This window comes from Panthera leo, chromosome C1 (genome assembly GCF_018350215.1).
Source record: "Panthera leo isolate Ple1 chromosome C1, P.leo_Ple1_pat1.1, whole genome shotgun sequence".
Classification (NCBI taxonomy): domain Eukaryota; kingdom Metazoa; phylum Chordata; class Mammalia; order Carnivora; family Felidae; genus Panthera; species Panthera leo.
The window spans coordinates 30,169,933-30,190,456 of record NC_056686.1 but is presented as its reverse complement, the minus strand read 5'-3'; the positions used below and the strand labels follow the sequence as shown (position 1 = coordinate 30,190,456).

At 42.3% G+C, this 20,524-nt stretch overlaps 2 protein-coding genes across 2 annotated transcripts in view; both read right to left on the bottom strand.

The window, feature by feature from the left end:
- The window catches only part of MACF1 (microtubule actin crosslinking factor 1), a 166,218-nt gene that overhangs the window by 95,880 nt on the left and 49,814 nt on the right, over positions 1-20,524 (bottom strand). The window contains exons 6-7 of the mRNA XM_042949074.1: positions 921-1,087; positions 15-127 (exon numbers count right to left, since the gene is read on the bottom strand). Of these exons, the coding sequence (XP_042805008.1) occupies positions 15-127; positions 921-1,087 (280 nt within the window). The remainder of the gene's footprint in view (positions 1-14; positions 128-920; positions 1,088-20,524) is intronic.
- LOC122226227 lies at positions 11,878-14,303 on the bottom strand. Its single transcript, XM_042949078.1, has one exon. It carries the CDS (start codon positions 14,180-14,182, stop codon positions 12,941-12,943), a length of 1,242 nt encoding a protein of 413 aa, XP_042805012.1. The 5' UTR covers positions 14,183-14,303; the 3' UTR covers positions 11,878-12,940.

Genomic DNA, 20,524 nt, shown 5'->3' with positions numbered 1-20,524 from the left:
CAGTCCACTCTCACCTTCTGCGTCCAGTAAGCGGGTGACCCCCAGTCTTTCTGCTACTTCGAAAGCTTGCTCCAAATTCTCGCGGTTACTTTGGATTTGTACCCTTTCCATATCTACCAGATCAGGTCTGTAAAAGTCCACCAAGGCACGTGAAAGGCCTATACATCACACAAGTTCACACAAAGCAAACCTCTTAGAAGTACCCAGAGCTGGAACACACTAATTACATTAGAGAGAAAGCAAGACGTTTAGAAAGATACTAATCCCATTTTTAATTACATGCCAGGAACCCAGTGCTCCCTCATCCTAAACCCATAACAGCAGGTTGGTTGGATTTTATGGGAAAGCCAGTATAGGGTGAAAGCTGGGATGTGTTTATGATCATTAACAGTGCAATAATTTTAATTTTTGTCATCAAAATTCCTATCTTCCTCACTCATCTCACTCCAGCCAGCTGCTATTCCTCATCCACTCCAAGTAAGCGCCCACTTCAGACCCTCTGCACTTGCTGTTTCCTCCATGTGAAGCCCTCTGACCCTAGGAGGACTGTGTGGCTCGCTCCTTTACAGCTCTGCTCCAGCACCCTAATCAGAGAGGCCATCTCCAGCCACCCGTCCCAAGTACAACAAACCCCATCACTCTCTACCCCTCTACTGCACTTACCACCATATAACAGAATGCATTTCTTTGTTCACTGCCTAATAAATAAACTCCATAAAAGCAAGAGCTGTTGTGGTTCTGTTCCCTGGTGTTTGTACCCAGTGCCTAGAGTAGCAGGAATTCGATACATACTCCTTTTTGAAGTGAGAAAATGAGTCAGAGTGTTGATCCTTGGTTCAGGGAAAAAGTGGCATTATAACTTATTGCAAGCAAGATGAGAAGAAGCTCCTCCAGGCACAGTGAAATCCCACTGCATTTACCTGTATCGGTGAATAAGTGCATTGAACATCTTCCCATCACTCCAGCAGGAGGAAAAGTTGGTACATTTGATCCCTGTGTAACCAGCTGTCACCTTCTGGGTCCACAGGAGAAGCTTCTCCTTGGCTGACATGTCCCCTGATTCTCCACTAATGTAGATGTCAGAGATCTGCCAAAAGATATGGCGCGGGTACTTTAGCATAAATATGAAGAAGCCTTCTAGCCTTCTCTTCTTCATGCATATGGCTCTTAGAAGAAGAGGGAGATCGAAGGCTGGTACAACTTTGAATGACAACTCTAACAGATATTCACTCTGTTTGGTAGTCAGAGATACAAATTAAAACCACGAGAGGTCATTTTTCACCTATCAAATAGGGAAAGTTTTTTGTAATGATATTAGTTAGTACTGGAGAGAATACCTAACACTGGACATTCTCACATATTGTATCAGTGAGAATACACATGCCCTAACTCCTCCAGATGAAGTTTTGAATCAAAAGTCTTAAAATACACATATACTTGATAGGAAACCATCAGAGACACACACACCAAAAAAATTTATACAAGAATGCTTACCAACATATGATAAATGTTACAGCAAAAAGCTATAGAGCTTAAGCTCTAATAAGGGATTGATTGGTTACAAATTAATAGCACATACACAGGGTGGAATTGTTTGTAGCACTATAAAAAGGTATGCTTTGGCAAATCTTAATGACAAAAGAAAATGATCACTGTATGTTATGAAAAGAAAAAGAACGCAAACAAAACAATTTAATAGTTTTGTTAAAAGATATACAGAATACCTAAATATATAGTCATATGTACATACATATATATACATACATATACATGCACACAAGGTATGTGATAAATGCATATATGTACATGAGGGTAAATAAGGGTAAATACAGGAGAGAAAGACACCAAATGAATCATCACAGGTATCTCGTAAGTGGTAGCATTATAGGTGATATTTCTCTTTCCCAAATTTTCTACATCATGTACATTTTTATAAGAAGAAAACATGTTAGTTTACAAAACCCCCAAAATCTAGCACAGGAACTACTTAGAGAGAGAACAGTTTGGGAGAGAAGAAAGTGCATGCCTTTGGTTCCATGCAGACCTGGGTTTGAATCTCAACTTCAAAAACTGTAAGCTGGACCTCAGTCATAACATCTGTAAAGTGGGAATAATACCTACTACCTTTCCTCAGGATTGCTGTGATAACCGAGATTATATACTACAGCACCCAGCCCAGACATAGGGCTATGCTCAACAGAGTTCTGTTTGCTCTTCCTTGTATGGATGATGGTCTTCCTCCAATTCTTACTCCCACATAACACTAAATACTATCTTGAATTACTGGCTATTATTTCATACATTTGATCTTATCTCCCCAAGACTATATAGGTTTCCTGGGGAGCCAGTACCACAGCTAACAATCAGAACTATCTAAAATTCAAGAGCAGCCCCGAGAGAGAGAGCTCCTCGACACAGGGCATGTTCAAGAAGAAGCGGGGATGTTGTGAAAGAAAAACTTCCAACTCTGAAACTCAGCGATCACGTTGCTTCCGTATATCACCCACTGCACCTAGTGTTGTGTTAGTTATACGCTGGACATTTAACACATTTAATTAATGATTAGTTTAAAAAATAAAACAATAAAAATAAACAAATGTATTTTAGGGTAAGGTCTACATAGAATCCCGAGACAGGCTACTTTTTAGACAGCAAACTTACTCATTAGCGAATTCAAAACAGTCTGTAGTATAACCAAACAAGTTTGAGCTCATATCAACAATGGTTGTCTCTCCTGGAGTGAGACTATGGATAATTTTATTCTCTTTTTACTTTTCTTTTATTCAGGCTTTAAATACTGAACATACTTTACATTTATAATGAAGGCCAGGAAACAATATTTATCAATAAGAAAAAGAAAAAGCCTTTGAGTCAGAGAGACAAGCACTGGAAAGGAGGTATTTACCAGGAACGTGACTTCACATAAATAAATGACCAAAGCTTCTTGCACCCCATCTTCCCTATATTTAAGATAAAACAATAACTTTATCATACAGTCATTATAAGGATTAAATAAAGCGATGTAGGTAATATGCCTAGAAAATGTGCATTTCCTTTCCATCATAATAACACATCATGCCCAGAACAACTTGGGGGCCAGGTGCTTTGGGCAGGGAAGGCACAAGCATGTCAACAGAACACCTGTCTCTTAGCTGTCTCCATCAGGTGCAGCACTGTGAATGGCGTAGCCTCCCTGGTCATCAGTACATGGGAACAATCAACAATAAGGCACTTTCAAGTCTCTGAATACTAAATTTACAAACTCAACTCATAGCAGATAAGATTAAATCAGGTGAAGATACTCTAAAATTCAGGGGAAAAAAAAAAACAGGGCCAAGAACTTTCATACTTTATTAAGTATACAAGAAAGCTGAAGACTCCTAAATATTACTAAGATGCCTAAAAAAGGCTATGGGAACAAAAGAGCATGGGTGGCCTTCACGGAGTTTGGAAAAGGGAAAGCCATAAGTGCTGCCTCCAAGACAGTGATGGTGAAATGGTGGCCTAACCAGCAGATCCAGGATTCCTGTCCCCTTGACAGGTGTATTTCTACAGGAGAAATCAGGCTGCCAAACTTTGATGATGCCAGCTAGTAAGATCAGCCTGCAAATCTGTCCTCTCTACCCACTGCCTCTTTGCTCTGACTCGATGTTCAGCTGACAACCTTCCATTATTATTTGCTCACGATACAGACATCCTAAAGCGACAAAATGCACAGAGTGGTCGATTCAAATACTGTACCACTTGGCAGTTATAATTCATAGTGTAAATTAATTTACATCAATTAACCTCTGGCCAGTATGATCACTGTTAATCAATCCCCTAGAACTCAGTCAACAACAAGTGTACCAAAAAAAAAAAAAAAAGCAGAGTTGCAAAGCTGAGGGCCCAACAATGGATCATGGTACCCAAGCTATCATCCTGTGACTGCAGTGACAACAGCTCCTCTCTAATACCAATTCTATTCCAGTTCTCCTTACCAACACTTGGATGTGCTGATTTCAGTGGCCGATTTCAGTGGCCAGATACCACTCACCACTGACAGATCCCAGCGCTTCCACTGTAGCCGCTTCAGACACAGTAAGGCAAAACACTGCCGGGAACAGGACAGGTGGAAGTGAAAAGGGATACAATTTGAATACACAAGATGAAATCTGAGTATTTGGGCTATTTATTTTTTTAAAATCCCAGTTAGTTAATGGGTATTTTATGCCCAGTACAATCAGTCAATCTCTCTGGTGGCATCCTATCACAGTATTTTTGTATATTGCACTGAAAATAGTTCATTGAACAGCTTTACTTCAGATTTCCCACACAGCTATAATGAAACAGGGAAATGTCTGGATCCCTCAGGGAAAGGAAAAATACCCTGTTTGGACTAGGGCCCTTCCTAGACTGTGCGCTGGATGAGAAAAATAGGATTCTCATCACAACCATCTCAGTAATTACATTGGGCTTCTGTCCATCTCTTCATGTAACGTTCACATGTGATGTACACAGTGCTGTCCTTGGGGCTATGCAGAAGCTTCTACCTTAATCTTCCAAATACAGAAACCCGGCTTCAGTGTCAGAGAGCTCTCCCCCTCATCTGGGTTTTTAAAAATGAGCCATGTAGAGAGAGAGGACAGTCTCAACACCATCCCAGAGACTATGCGTGCCTACCTGAAGTCTCTTTCAACCCATGCTTTCCGAGGCTCAATTAATTCCTTCTCTGAAGTGTATCTAGAAACTTAAGGTGTTCCTAATAATTCAGTAAGTATTTATTAAACAACATCTCATCTGTGTTTAACATTATTCCAGGCACCATGGAGAAGAACAAAAAAAGTCAAACACCATTTATTCATTCTGTTATTTCTTGACAACCACTATATAATAGGAGCTGTATTTAAGTTCTTTCATCTCAAGATAAAAAAGTCAAACACCGGGGCACCTGGCTGGCTCAGTTGGTAAAGCATGGGACTCTTGATCTAGGGGTTGTAAGTTTAAGCCTCACACTGGGGCGGGGGGGGGGGGGGGGGGGGGGTAGAGATTACTTTAAAAAAAAAAAAAACTTAAAGAAAAAAGTCAAACATCAATTGTTTATTCTATTTTTCTTGACAACCACTATGTTCTAGGAGCTGTGTTGAAGTTCTTGGTATCTGAAGACAAAAACACAACCTTGGGCCTCAAGCCCAAGCAGTTTAGCAGGGGAGACAATATGCCACACAGATCAATGCTGTGACACAGATAAGCAACTAACCTGAAGGAGCATGCTGAAGAAGCTCTCTGAGATGACATTTATGCTGAGTTTCAAGACAGAAGTAGAAGTTAGCCAGTTGAAAAGAGGGAGATAAAAAAACAGACATGCTTGCCTTGAAAGAATTTAGGTGGCAGACTCCCTATCTGGCTAAAATAAAGCTACCCCATATAAGGTACTCCCCAATTTTTCCAAATGACAACAGATGGATGGAAGAGAAGAATGGGGAAAGGGAAGATTTGTGGTCCTCTTGCATATATAAACTTCTGGAAATTTTTTTAGATATATACACTTATTTATTTATTTATTTATTTAGTTTAATTTGTAATGTTTATTTTTGAGAGAGAGAGAGAGAGAGACAGAGTGTGAGTGAAGGAGGGGCAGAGAGAGAGGGAGACACAGAATCTGAAGCAGGGTCCAGGCTCTGAGGTGTCAGCACCAAGCCCGAGGCAGGGCTCGAACTCACGAACCGCGAGATCATGACCTGAGCCAAAGTCAGACGCTTAACCAACTGAGCCACCCAGGTGCCCCTATACACATATTTAAAATTAAGTAATATATCTAATGCATTAATTTAGAATTAATGCCACTTGCTGTGATGAACACTGGGAAGTTGTATGGAAGTGTTGAATCACTATATTGTCCACGTGAAATATTACAATGTATGTTAACTAACTGGAATTTAAATAAAAACTTTGTAAAAATTAGAATGCTTTTTCTACTTTTCCATTTCATAAAACCATGTTATCAAATCTCTTCACATGCATCTTTAACATCAATGTCTTTTTCATCAATAAAGCTACTTTAATTAAAAAAAAAAAAAGCTATTTTTGAGTGAATATTCTAGAAAACTTCACCTACATTTCTTATTAAAATTTCTGAGACACAACAGCACTTTTTTGAATCCATGTTGTCACTGGATATTCTATCCCCAGCCACAAGAATCCAGTTGCATAACATTGGATTAGGTTTTTTTTTTCATTTATTTATTCTATTGGTATTTATTTATGGTTTCCATAATGTGAACACTTGCTGTGTTTTTTATAAGTGATGTGACTGATTTTTTAAAAGTTTTTAACGTGATTAAGACTTATACACAATTACATCCAACACTTCAAATTAGGAGGTTTATAGTCTGTAAAACAATAGTTTGTAATGAAAGCCTTCTTAAGTTTTTGGTCTTTTTTGGTTAACCAATTATGTCAGTTGATCCCTATAAAAGTTGATTATCGACTAAACTAGCAGATGGTGACACAAATTCATTCATCTTATTTCATGAGCTGTATTTTCAGTGGGGGCCCAATAACAAGAAAAACTTGACAAAGAGAATCCCTCTTTTCTGAAGGCTAATTTCCGGAGGGAAACAAAAATCTTACCATCTATGTAGCCATATGTGGGGGATGGGAGGGTCACATGAAAGAGTTATGCTGAAGGCCCCAAAGAAGCAACTGTAACATAGTAAACAGTAATATCCAGTACAGGGGGTCAGCAGAATGAAAATTCATCTGGGTTAGAGGGATTAAAAATCATACTTAAAGAAGTGTGATTTAAACTCATCCTTGAAGGATGTTATCAAAGGGACAGGGAAAAGAAAAGAATTCTAGGTAGAAGGTAGATGCCAACAAAGACTGGAAGTTGAAATAAGCTGAAACTGGAAAAGATGGTTAAGGGGTTGACCTGGTAAGATAGGTAGATTTGGGGGACCTAGGTGGTTCAGTTGATTAAGCGTCTGACTCTTGGTTTTAGCTCAGGTCATGATCTCACGGTTTGTGGGTTCAAGCCCCACATCTGGCTCTGTGCTGACAGTGTGGAGCCTGCTTGGGATTCTCTCTCTTCCTCTCTCTCGATGGCCTTACCCTACTCATATGCTCTCACATGTGTGCTCTCTCTCTCAAAATAAATAAATAAACTTAAAAAAAAAAGGTACGTTCAAATGGAAAATTGACACAAGAGAGAAAGTCAGATAGATTATGGAGGGTTAGAATATCAGACTGAGGAGTTTGGACTTTGTAAGTCTATATAAGTCTCAGAGAACAGGACTGGATGTAGGGAGCAAACAGATACTTGATTCTCATGTCCTGAAGTTCCTAGCAGACCTCATTCCACTACAGAGACAGCATCGGACTGAAAACTTCCGTCCAAGAAGCAGGTGAGGGCATAGTGTGGTTGTTCATTACAGATGCCTGGCTGGTTACAGGGATCTAATTGCAGCTGTGTTTATTACCAGCACCTGAGTTAGGCAACAGTCATGGGGTGCACCTTTCAGCATTCAAATTCAGGGTCTAAACCCTAGGTCATAAAATATGCGCATCCTTCAATTCTACTAAATGCTGGTAAACTGCTCTCCAAACAGTAGTTCCACTTTATACTTTCACGCACGAAGAGATTTTTTCCATCACTCTACATCTTCATCTATACTTGGTATTTTCAGACTTTCTATTTTCTGATGGGTATAAAATACTATCTTGTTTTGATATGTATATCGTTGGTTACTACTAGTGACAGAGACGTGTATGAGGCATCTGGGTTTCCTTTTTAGTGAATTGTTTATTCCTGGGTTTTCCCCTATTTTTCTACTAGGGTGTTTACCTTTTTGTTTATTTGTAGGGATTCTTTAAATATTACTACTAATAACTAGCATTTATTGTGCTTTACTGTATTAACTCATAAAATTCTCACAACGACTCTACAAAGTATATACTACTGTTATCCTCAACTTACAAATAAGGAAATTATATCGCAGAGAAGTTAAGTAACTTACCCCAAGTTTCACTGCTAGTAGGTAGTAGAGCTGGAATTCAAATTCAGACGATCTGGCTCCACACTCCTAACCACCTTACTTATACTACATTTCATAGATTCTGAATATTAATCCTTTTTCAGAATATGCATTATGCAACCATTACCATTATTTTTCTTAACTTACCACTTGAAATGGAAAGTTTCAAATACATGCGCAAAGAAACTGAACAGTCTAGTGAACTCCTATGTACCCATCACCCACTTTCCACCATTTCAACTCACAGCTAATCTTATTTCATCTACACTCAACCCACTTCACGCTCCCCTGATATTATGAAGCAAACCCACACACATGGCATTTCTTCTATAAATACTTCAGTGAGTAGCTCTAAAACATGAGGACTCTTTTTTATTATTATCATTTTTAAGTAATCTCTACACCCAACGTGGGGCTTGAACTTACAACCCTGAGATCAGAAGTCACATGCTCAAATGACTGAGGCAGCCAGGTGTCCCTAAATCATGAGGACTCTTTTTAACATAACCATACCACCACTGTTACACCTAAAAATTCATGATTCTTTTTTTTGTAATTTTTTTTAAATGTGTATTTATTTTTGAGAGAGAGGGAGAAAGAGCATGAGCAGGGGAGGGTTAGAGAGAGGGAGACACAGAACCTAAAGCAGGTACCAGGCTCTCAGTTGTCAGCACAGAGCCAGATGTGGGGCTTGAACTCATGAACCATGAGTTCATGACCTGAGCTGAAGTCGACGCTTAACCGACTGAGCCACCCAGGTGCCCCTCATGAGATTCTTTAGTAACAATTATTTGGGGGGGGTGGGGGTAGAGAGAGAGAGAGAGAGAGGCAAAGGGAGAATCCCAAGCAGGCTCCACGCCCAGCACAGAACCCAACTCAGGGCTCCATCTCACCACCATGAGGTCATGACCTGAGGCAAAATCAAGAGTCAGATGCTCAACCAACTGAGTCACCTGGGCGCCCGTAGTAATAAATTTTTGAAAAAAGAAAAAAGTCCTTTCTTAACCAAAGCTCCTTTCTTTTTTTTTTTTTTAATTTTTTTTTTTTTTAACGTTTATTTATTTTTGAGACAGAGAGAGACAGAGCATGAACGGGGGAGGGGCTGAGAGAGAGAGGGAGACACAGAATCGGAAGCAGACTCCAGGCTCTGAGCCATCAGCCCAGAGCCCGACGCGGGGCTCAAACTCACTGACCGCGAGATCGTGACCTGAGCTGAAGTCGGACGCTTAACCGACTGAGCCACCCAGGTGCCCCAAAGCTCCTTTCTTAAAAAAAAAAAAAAAAATTTTTTTTAGTGTTTTATTTTTGAGACAGAGAGAGACAGAGCGTGAGCAGGGGAGGGGCAGAGAGAGAGAGCGAGACACAGAATCCGAAGCAGGCTCCAGGCTCTGAGCTGTCAGCACAGAGCCCGACGCGGGGCTCGAACTCACAAACCGTGAGATCATGACCTGAGCCAAAGTCAGAGGCTTAACCAACTGAGCCACCCAGGCGCCCCAACCAAAGCTCCTTTCTTAACTGTGATTTTAACTGCTACATTCATCTAATAGGATCATCTGGTTAATTTTGCTTTCTCCTCGCCAATATTAGTAAAACAATTCCCTATAATTAAAGAGGAGAAATGGGAAAGGGATACTTGTAAACTGAAAAGGCTGAGCCCAGAAAATAATATACCAACCAATTTCCTCATCATTTCTAGCCCACAGTGTTACCTTACTATCACTCAAAATTGTATGGACTCTAAGATTTCATGGCAAGGACACTGGTATACAGCCATGTTCTTCATTCAACAGAACCCACTAACAGTGTGGACAGGAGACTGGCATGGGAGCCAAGACAGGGAGGAGGAAGGGATTGTCAGTAATTTTCCTTGTTCCAGTAAGCCAGGTATTCTGGATACTGATGGCAGCTGGCAGTAGGGAGTCCTCCTGAGAGAAGGCTTGTGCCTGACACTCCGACCCAGCTCCAAATCCCAGTCCACTTATCATTCTGAAAACTGAAAACCAATTTTTGTTAGCTGGTCCCTATCATCCCATTTCTGTGTTAACTATTTCCTGACAAGGGAAGTATCAACTATAACAGGTGAACAGTAAAGTAGACCATTTGTCTTCTATTATCTAAACCCCACACTCGGGGCACCTGAGTGGCTCAGTCGGTTAAGCATCTGACTTCAGTTCAGATCACGATCTCATGGTTCGTGAGCTCAAGCTCCACATTCTCTCCCCTTTCCTCTCTTCCTCTCTCACTCTCTCTGTATCTCGTGGGATTCTCTCTCTCCCTCTCTCTCATAAATAAATAAAATTTCAAAAAACAACAAAATAAACCCCACACTTGGCAAGAATCAGAGTCAGTTCCCATTTCTCTCTATCCCTAAAAGAAATAAAACCCACTGCGAAGTTTGTGTCCAGCCACAGCAAACCCAACCCTGGCCCCATGTCCGTCAATACACCTTGGGCAATCAACAGGAGAGACGATAAAGCCTAAGTTATGCCAAGGACAGGCAGCACTCCAGAACTTGAACTGTTTCCTGAGGAGGGTTACTACTCTAACATATTAGAAACAAAAGAAGCACCAAAAAGCAAACAAAAAAATCAAGTCTGTGGAACTGCCAGCTGTCTCCTCTTTAGGAAGGAGCTGGAGTGTGACCAGCAGCAGCTGCTCCTCTGACCCCTGTGTCCTCCCAGGGCAATCACCCTCAGCAGAGGGAACGCACATTCCTGTTAGATGCTCCCACCTGGGGTCTCAACCCACAGTTTACAGGAAGCCTGCAGTGTCAGAACACGCTGCTTCTGTCTCCCTGGCGGCTGCTGTCCTCAAGGCCTGTGAACAGCACGCTGATAAGGGAGCAGCTCCCTGAAGAAGTTCCTGTAGAGATCAGTGAGGGATTCAGGCCTCCTGGCCTACAGGACTTTCATTCTGAAGGGATTTCACACTTATCTTGAGAAGGTACTTCTTATCTGTGATACGGGATGATCAGTCTGTGGTCCCTGCTTCACACGATGGGCAAGGAGCCTCAGAAATGTGTCAGCCATCTGAGCTGATGCTCAGTCACTGAACTTTTCAGCCTGGGCTATAACTCAGTGGTCTGGCTGTGCCTGCTCTGGAAGGGTCGAAGGAATGGGATGCCCAGAAAATATGACACACCAATTTGATTCACATATTGAAAACAGCAAAAGAATCACACTGCTGTCAATACTGTCAAACTACAGAAAAGATTTCTCCCACCAATCTTTTCTTTAAGACTCTGCACAGAGCTGTTCTGTGGAGATCCCATAATAGAAGTGCCTTGATCGCCTATGGACCATCATCAAGAATAGATTTTCATTAGGAGTTCTTTAAAATTTTACACTCGAAACTTTCTGAAAATCTCACACTCAATTACAAGCATGTTTCCTAAAACATTATGATGCCTCCAAACCTCAGCTTTAATACTAATGGTATAAAAAGAGCAATCAGTTTAGCAAAACTGCTCTATATCCACTCCATACAAAGAGCTCAAATACTCATACACTCCGCCTCAGCAGCCTCCACTGCTTTCCTTCCCACCTTCTCTGTCTCTTTCTCTCTTTCTCATTCTCTCCCTCATTCTCTCTCTCTCTCTCTCTCTCTCTCTCTCTCTCACACACACACACACACACTTTTATACGGAAAAGTCTAAGATCTCCTTAGACTCTTGCCCAACCATATAATAAGCATCTTTTTTTTTAAATGTTTTATTTATTTTTGAGAGAGACAGAGAGACAGAGCACAAGTGGGGGAGGGGCAGAGAGACAGAGGGAGATATAGAACCCGAGCTGTCAGCAGAGCCTGAAGCAGGGCTCAAACTCACGAACCACAAGATCATGACCTGAGCCAAAGTCGGATATTTAATCGACTGAACCACCCAGGTACCCCATAAAAAATATTTTCAATGGCCACATTTCCTTCCAGCTGTTGGGAGTCCTCAAACTCCATAATAACAAAGGGGACTGACATGAGCCTATCGATGGAGGAAATTCATCCCCAAAGAGGACATTTTAAGCACAGATCAAGCACAAGACATTGTGTCTCTATTCAGCCTCATGCTGTTGGGTTTGATATGCAGGGCACCAGTACGGAACGGAGGCCACATCCCTGGGCAAGGAAAATGCCCAATTTCTTCTTCCACCTTTTGCTGCACTGGGATCCTAAAGTTTTTATTTCTTCTACCACGGGAAGCTGATATGCCAACAAAAGTTCTTCAGTCATTGGTGAATTAATAACTTCAGTCACCTACACAATCACAGACTTACATACAAGACCCTGTGCCGCCCACTGTCTTGTTAGTCCCCTTACCCTCACTGTGTCCAAATCTCTTGAATTCCTACTTACTCCTTGACCCTAGAAGCATTCACAGTGCCCACCACCATCACCACGGACACCTATGCCTTCAATATAACAACAAAAACTTGTTCAAGCCATAAACAAGTCCACCCAGAACACAAACTTTTTCTAGCCTTGAACCTTCAAACTATTCTAACCCCTCCTCTCTGAGTTAAGCTCCAGATAATTCTGTGCCCCTTTCCTCTAATGCTGCAATTAGGAACCCATGGAGGACCAGCCCTCTCCACCTATACAAATACCGAATGGGTGTTGTCATTAGCAGTGTCCCCACAGGAGTGGGATTACATCAGCCCTCGTAAGAACATCACTCTCCAGGGAAGAACATCACTCTCCAGGGAAGAGCAATCACACTGGGGTCAGCTGCCTTGGCCCGAACCCCTGCCACATTCCCTATGCCTTCTGCACTCATTTAGGAGATTCAGCTAGGCCTCCCTTCAGCCACCACACTACAACTTCCTGTAGCAGGGATGCTCATAAACAGACCTGCCTGAGAAAGTTAAGTACTCCCTAGCACTGCACTTTGAAAGATAACCCCGCCAGATAGCTCGAGCAATTATGCTGTGTGGTTACCCGGAATCAGGGATTCCCCAGAGACAACGAGACTTGGTTTCAAGCATCAAGGGGCAGATCTGAAATAGACTCCGCTTGCCAAACCCAGTCACTAACTCTCGGTACGTGACATGGGGGTAAGTCTGCGAAGAAGCACCAGGATCCTCACTTCTTAGCACACTCCACTTTAGTAAGTTTGAGGGCCAGGAATCCAAATGTGAATGTAGTCCACCTACCTCCTCCAGATCCCATAGTGGGGTGTGACTTGCCTCCAAAGAAAGGGTACCATCCTCTTCAGAGAAGGATGTGGAGCTCTTTTCAGGCTCTGTGTCTCTAGGTTGGATCCCGCGAAAGTGTGGCCCGTAGCTGCCGTAGCCAGAGGAGGAGGGCAAAACGCTCACAGTCCTGCCGCTGATGGATAAATCACTCTGAGAAGTAGGCAGCCTGGGACCCTGGGGAGGCACTCGACCCACATGGGCAGGTTCTGTGCATCTGTGACCTCTCGACTGATCCGGCAGTGATGAAGGGACAGAAGACTCTGCAATCCAGGCACCTGTCTGAGGGCCACTGCAAATACCCGCGGTTCCTGCCCCCACACCCTGGACCCCTGAAAGTTGGTCTGGAGACCCTGCATCGGTGGGGTGGTCTGTCAGGGGAAAGGTGCCGCTCCAAAGTCCAAGCTGAGCACCTCCTTTCCCCACTGCAGTCTCCCCTTGCAAAGGCAGCAGCACAGCCCTGCTGTTGCAGGACGCCGTCCTCGGAAATTCCACCAGTTGGCTCACTGACTTCTCACAGTTCCTTTCCGCCGGGTTATCAAGCAGGTGAGCGATGACAGTCCTCCCCTCTTGCAGGGAATCCCAGACCCCTCCGGCAACTGATGACTCATTCTCCAACAAAAGGTGAGCAGTCTGGATCTCCCCTTGGAATCTCTCCTTCACCTGCACGATCATCCCCTGAGCACCCATCCCTGAGCTGGGGGCTGAGTCCTGAGGCAGTAAAATGTCCGAGGGGGGGTGCTCTGCCCCTCCTGCTCCTTCCTCCTTTTGGAGACTCACTGTTAACTTCGGTAGGGTTTCTGTCTCTTCAATTACTGTGGTTCCTTCCAAGGGTTCCTCCTCATGAGATACCTCTGGAGTAGGGGTTTTCTTCCCCCTCCACTTCCTTTTGAACCGAACCCTTTTCTTAGGAGATATGGGAGCCTTCTCCGGAATAGCTCTTGAATCTTTCGGCTCCTTAACACAGCCCAGTGAATTTCCCATCGCCTTCTTCTCCTAATCTCATCAAAAACGCAGCTAAGCCGGTCCTGGGATCCCAGAGAAATCCCAACCTTGGCTTCATCGGATTAGATGCACATTTAAAAACATGCACTATGCCGGCAATCCCTCCAATTCTTTCTCCCTCCCTCCCCGCCTCTCTGTCTCTCCCAGCCGCTGCCGATTCAGACAGCCATCTTACAGGCTCAGAGCTGCAACAAGACAAATTCAAAGCATCTCACTGCAGTTCAGAAATCACTTGACCTAAAAGCAGACAGAAACCGGATTGGCTGCAGCTTCCTCTCTCCAAATATGAGGTAATTGGAGCACTGCCCTCAGAAACACAAACAGAAAGCAAAAAGGAGCTTGAAACCAGGGGGGGGGGGGGGAACTAGGGAGGGTGAGGAGGAGGGGGTGGGATGTAAGAGTAAAGGGAAAAGGGAGGGGAAAGAAGGGAGGCCATGGAAGAAGGTAACGTGAAGGGAGGAGGAGGAGGAGGAGGAGGAAGAGGGGAAAGCAAACCAGCGTGCCGCTACCTTGGCAGGGAAGAGCCAAGAAGAACCAGGGCTGGGGACGCTGCCATTATCACTGCCCCCCAGACTCTGAAAGGAAAGAGATTTCAATTGTTCTGCCAGATACCCAGAAGAAAATATCAAGCAATGAAGACAGATGCTCAAATTTTTCAGGTCAGAAATAATAAAATTATCTTAAACAAATTATAACCTGAAGAGAGACCCGAACCTACTCCTCACAGTTAAGAAACACAGGCTTTAAAGATCTAGCCTCCTACAGCATTTATTTCTCTCCTCGCCTTTCCAAAAAGAGAGACAGGAGAGAGAGAGAGAGAGAGAAAGAGAGAAAGAGAGAGAGAGATCTGTTAATTCTGTTAGCCAATGACACAGAGGAGACACTGGGAAATCGTTTTTGAGTATTGTGTAAGGAGGCTCTGCAAAAAGGATACGGCTTCCAAATACAAGAGAGAAGCTCCACCTCTACTGAACAATAGTTACACAAATGTTCACCAGTAATCACTGATGCCGCCAGCTAACATTTTTTTCAACATTTGCTACGTGCCAAGCACTGTGCTAAACTATGGATTACCTCATTTAATTCTGACAGTAACCATATGGAGTCAAAACTACTATTTTACAGGTAAAGAAACGGAGGTTTAAGAAAGTTGATTAATTTGCTCCAGGCTACACAGCTAATAAGTGGCAAAGCCAGTCCGTGAACTCCTATTTAAGATTGTTAATTTCAACTCCATGTTATGCTATGTTCTAACTGTGGCGGGGATGGGTCTGTCCTCAATTAAATAAAACAGGAAGATACCCACTGTTCTGAATTGTCCACTAGACTCACATGGGCCAAGGACCCAAACAGATAACACTGGGAGTAAGAGAGGAAGTTGCTAAAATGAGTCCCAGATGGTTTTTACTCAAGTTGCAGCAGGGCAGGAAGTCTTAAAGGTCTAAAAAGTTGGACTAAAAAATCACCCTGTTATGTCAATGGGATTCGCCCACCCCAATTTTTAGTATAGTGTTTCACAGATGAGATAACACCACAGCCCAATGGGCTCTGGATGGAGTGGAAAGAGGTTGTACTTCCCTGCTACAGCTGTTTATTCTATACCGAAAGGATCCAGACCACACAGCAGAGGAAAATAGCCTGCGTGGCTCTATGTAAATGCTACCCACCTCTCCTGAAAAATGCCCTGCACGGAAGGAAAGCAGTAAGAAACCCGAAGGCAGCAGCCCCTACATAACTGCTTACTGAGACCCATCTGCCTCCACTGCAATAGGTGTTTCTCCCCAAGCCTTTTCCTACAGCTGAGCACAAAGCTGCAGCACCATCTTATGGTGATCATAATCCACAGCAAGAAACGAGACCGGGAGACCAGCATGGGAGAGAAACTCAATCAGACTACAGAAGACCATGTAATCAGCAAAAAACTCTCACATCATAGTATAATTCTCTAAGTAAGCACCAGCCTTCACTCCTCCACCAAACAGGATGAACTATGGAACTTCTCAGGTGCACACCCAGGGCCGAAGCTTGAATATTTTTCATGAAATACAAGCAAACCAAATTCCTGCAACTGATCAACTCAGGGGCAAGAGAGATAGCTGCTTTATCTGACTGCTGCTGATGGGGGGGGGGGGGGTGCGGGGGGGGGCTGACAGAACTTGGCATATTTATTTATGGGAGTCGTTTCTTTTTTAAACTTCTTGCCCATGTTGGACAGATCGGGCCTTCATTTCCTTCTGCCCCAGAGGAAAACTGGCCTAGGGAAGGAGCAGAGCTTTCAGTAAAGGAGGCCTAGGTTCAAATTCCCAGCTCTAATAACTTAGTAGCTAAGTAACTAACTTGCTAGGTGGTTCAGTTTCCTTACCCGTAAAATGTGGATACTACCACCTGCGGAAGTGGGTGAGAGAAGGCGGATGAGGTAATGCCTTATAAAGTGCTTGGCTCAGTTCCCGGTCTTCAGTAAATCCCTTTTCTTCCCACTTGTTACTTAAGCAACAAGATAGGAGACACTCTACCATCACCACCACTGGGGTCCTAATATACTCTTTTTTTCTTGACTAGGCTCTTAGGAAAGTAGATATGTTCTAAGACCCAAAGTTCGGGTGTTTGTTTTTCTTAACAGGGGCTCTGCTTCCACTATTTCACTAAGTAAGTCAACTCTGATCACTAAGACTTCACCCTGTACCTTTTTTCTCACCTCACCTGAGCTCTCAACATAGGGTGCCGCCTTCTGGCAAAGCAGCTGACTAAGGGCGACTAGGAAGAGACTAGGGCACAGACATTCTTCAGGTCTTCTGCTTTGGCTTTTTCTAGTTAACTGTTCACTGCCCACAGTTCTTACATGGAGATGGCCAGAGTGAACGAGCTCATTCATTCATTCACTCCACAAACATGAATGGTCCTCATCTATAGGCCAACCACTAAGTGCCATAAAGTGCACAAAAGTGTAAAGCTCACATCTACCAGCTAAAACCACTTTTTACCTTAACTCCCCTGAATTTTTTTTTTTATTTCAGAGTGCTAGACGTACCCTTGTATTTAATAAACATTTGAGAGTCAGAAAGCTAATTTTGTCAGATTCTGACTTTCAGAACTCATCTTTTAGATAAATTATAAATCCTAACATTAATACAGGTCTGGGCAAAACCAAGGGACAGGAAATCCTATTATTAGGATCTGAAAGTGTAATCCAAAAATGTCAGTTGGATTCTGTTTCAGTTGCTCATCTGAACAGCCAGCACTGGAAAATAGCCATCACAGTCTATTTATCTGGTCTACCTACCTCCCAGCTTTGAGAAGATCAAATTAATAAAATATCCATTTGCTTAACAAATATTTATTGAGTACCTGTTCTAAGCCAGGAAAAGAAGAGAACAAGAGACAAAATCCACTGTTAAAATGGCATCCTACTGCAGAGATCCAGACAGCAAATAAATGTTAAAACAGTAGTGTTATCCAACACAACACTATGCATCACACTGCTCTGACAGTAATTTGGCAAAATAAAGGAAAAGTGTATGTATGACCTAATAATTCTGGTCCAGGTACTTATCCAAAAAACCCACTTTCCTATAAGCCTAAGGACACATGTACACACATGTTCACTGTAGCAATGAATGCCTTCGGCACAGAGCCCGCTTCAGATCCTCTCTCCCTTCTCTCTCTGCCCTTAACCCACTTGCACACATGCGCACTCTCTTAAAAATAAATAAACAAGGAAAAAAAAAAAAAAAAAAAAAAAAAAAAAAAATAAATAAACAAGGGAAAAAAAGGATATATAGAAGACAGGATCTATATCAACTATAAAAACATATAAACAACACCACATATCGTTATGAATACCTCATCTGTTATAAAGACACAAAAGCATATACGGGAACCATCTACATCAACTTCAGGACAGTATTTACTTGGGGAGGTCAGAAGGAACAAGAAAGTTGGTTGTATGGGAAATGTTTCATTAGCACCAACAACAGAGATTATAATGACTATTTTACTGATCCCCTAACATTTGATAGCTCTATTCTACATTTCTATTTGGCTTTATGTAGCAGGTGTCCTTGGTGAGAACAGCTAATAGACACTCAATAATAAAAGACTAGAAAATCGCAATAATACATAACTAGCAAGAGACACGTCATATTCTCTCTGAAACAAGGATGATGGAGCCTCTATATAACCCTTTATCAGCCAACCAGAAGCTTTACAAGAAGGGGAACTTCCCCACACTCCCAAACACTTAGCTAATACAGACAAACACCAAGCCATCAAGAATAGCAAAGAAATTAGTAGTTACTTGCATCTGAGAAATACTCTGGCAGCAGAGCTTCCTACGACAAAACAAAGTAGTTACTCAGCTATGCTGAAATAGCAAACAGGGAATAGCAGGAAGCCAATATGCATGCAGAAGACAGACGAAACCAGAAGTATTTTATTTTCTGGTAAAATAGGTAACAGGGCAGGGAACAGTGGGTTAAGTCAAAAGCCATGGTAATTATAAGGTCTGTTAATAATTGTAACAAGTTGCTACCAGTAACTGCTGCTAATTATTGAGTATATACGTGTTCCATCTCCCTGGCTCATACCTCCCTGATTCTTTAAACCTCTATCAAGCTATTTTATGGTGCTTCTCTGAATTATTCAGTTGAACCTGGGTTAAGTCTGTGTCTAGTTCACTTTGTATCTCCCACAGACTCTACCTAAGACTTTGTTCATAGCTGGTCCTCAGTAAATGTTTGTGGAATTCAGTTAAAGAATACATTTTCCTGGGGGCACCTGGGGGGCTCAGTAGGTTCAAGCATCCGACTTCGGCTCAGCTCATGGTCTCACAGCTCGTGGGTTCAAGCCCCGTGTCAGACTCTGTGCTGAAACCTCAGAGCCTGGAGCCTGCTTGGGATTCTGGGTCTCCCTCTCTCTCCACCCCTCCTCCACTCATCCTCTCCTCTCTCTCTCTCAAAAATAAATAAAACATTAAACAAATACACTTTCGTATAAACTAAAACCACAAGAAGATACAATTTCATACCCACTGTGATGGTTATAATCAAAAGAAAAACAATAACAAATCTTGACGAGGATATGGAGAAGTAAGAGTCCTCACACCTTCCTGATGGAATGTAAAATGGTATAGCCACTTTGGAAGATAGTTTGGCAGTTTCTTAAAAAGTTTTACATCAACTTACCATACAACCCAGCAATTCCACTTCAACGTATATATCCAAGGGAAATAAAAACATACATTCACACAAAGACTGGTACTCAAATACTCATATCAACATAACTTATAACAGTCAAAAAGTGGAAACGACCCAAATGTCCATCAACTGCTGAACAGATAAAATATGTGGTGCATATATATAACAGAACAGTACTCAGCAGTAAAAAGGCATGAAATACTGATACATGCCTCAATACAGACGAACCTCAAAATTCTAATGCTAAATGAAAGAGGCCAGACGCAAAAGAGCACATATTCTATGACCCCATTTATGTGAATTGCCCCAAATAGGCAAATCTATAGAGACTGAAAATAGATTGGTGGCTGCCTAAGGCTGAGGAGGAAAAAGGGGGGGAATGTAAATGGACAGGAAGGGTCTTCCAGGTATGATGAAAATGTTCTAACGCTAGATTATGGTGAGGGTTGTAGAACTCGTAACAATCATTGAATTGTATGATGACTATGAGTCAATTTTATGGTATGTAAACCTCAATAAAGTCATTTTTGAGTATTTTCCTAAAATAAACAAACAATAGAATGGCAACCAAAAAGGTGTTTTAAAACAGTCAGCAAACTATATGAAAGGAGAAGAAACAACAGAAAGGGCAGGTCTGGAGGCTAGACTTCTCTGAGTACACCTCACATGCACTTTAAAATTTTCCCTTTGGAACAACATAGATGGTCTATATAACATAAAATAAAATGGAAAGGGGAAAAGCAATCCCTAAAAATTTGGAGGCAAATAAAAACCAATGGCCTAATTGTGTACTGAATTAATAGCTTCACAACACAGAAATTTTTTTCAAATGATTTTAAAATATAATTATGTGTACATTCTTAGGAGATATACACAAAGGACAATGAAAACTATAAAGAAATCACAAACTTCTTAGGGTGCCTGGGTGGCTCAGTTGGCTAACCATCCGACTCTTGATTTCAGCTCGGGTCATGATCAAGCCCCACATGGGGCTCTGCACTGACAGGCCTGAGCCTGCTTGGGATTTTCTCTCTCCCTCCCTCCGTCTCTGCTCCTGCCCCGCTCACACTTTCTCTCTCTCTCAAAATAAATAAATAAACTTTTAAAAAATTACAAACTTCTCAGTAAT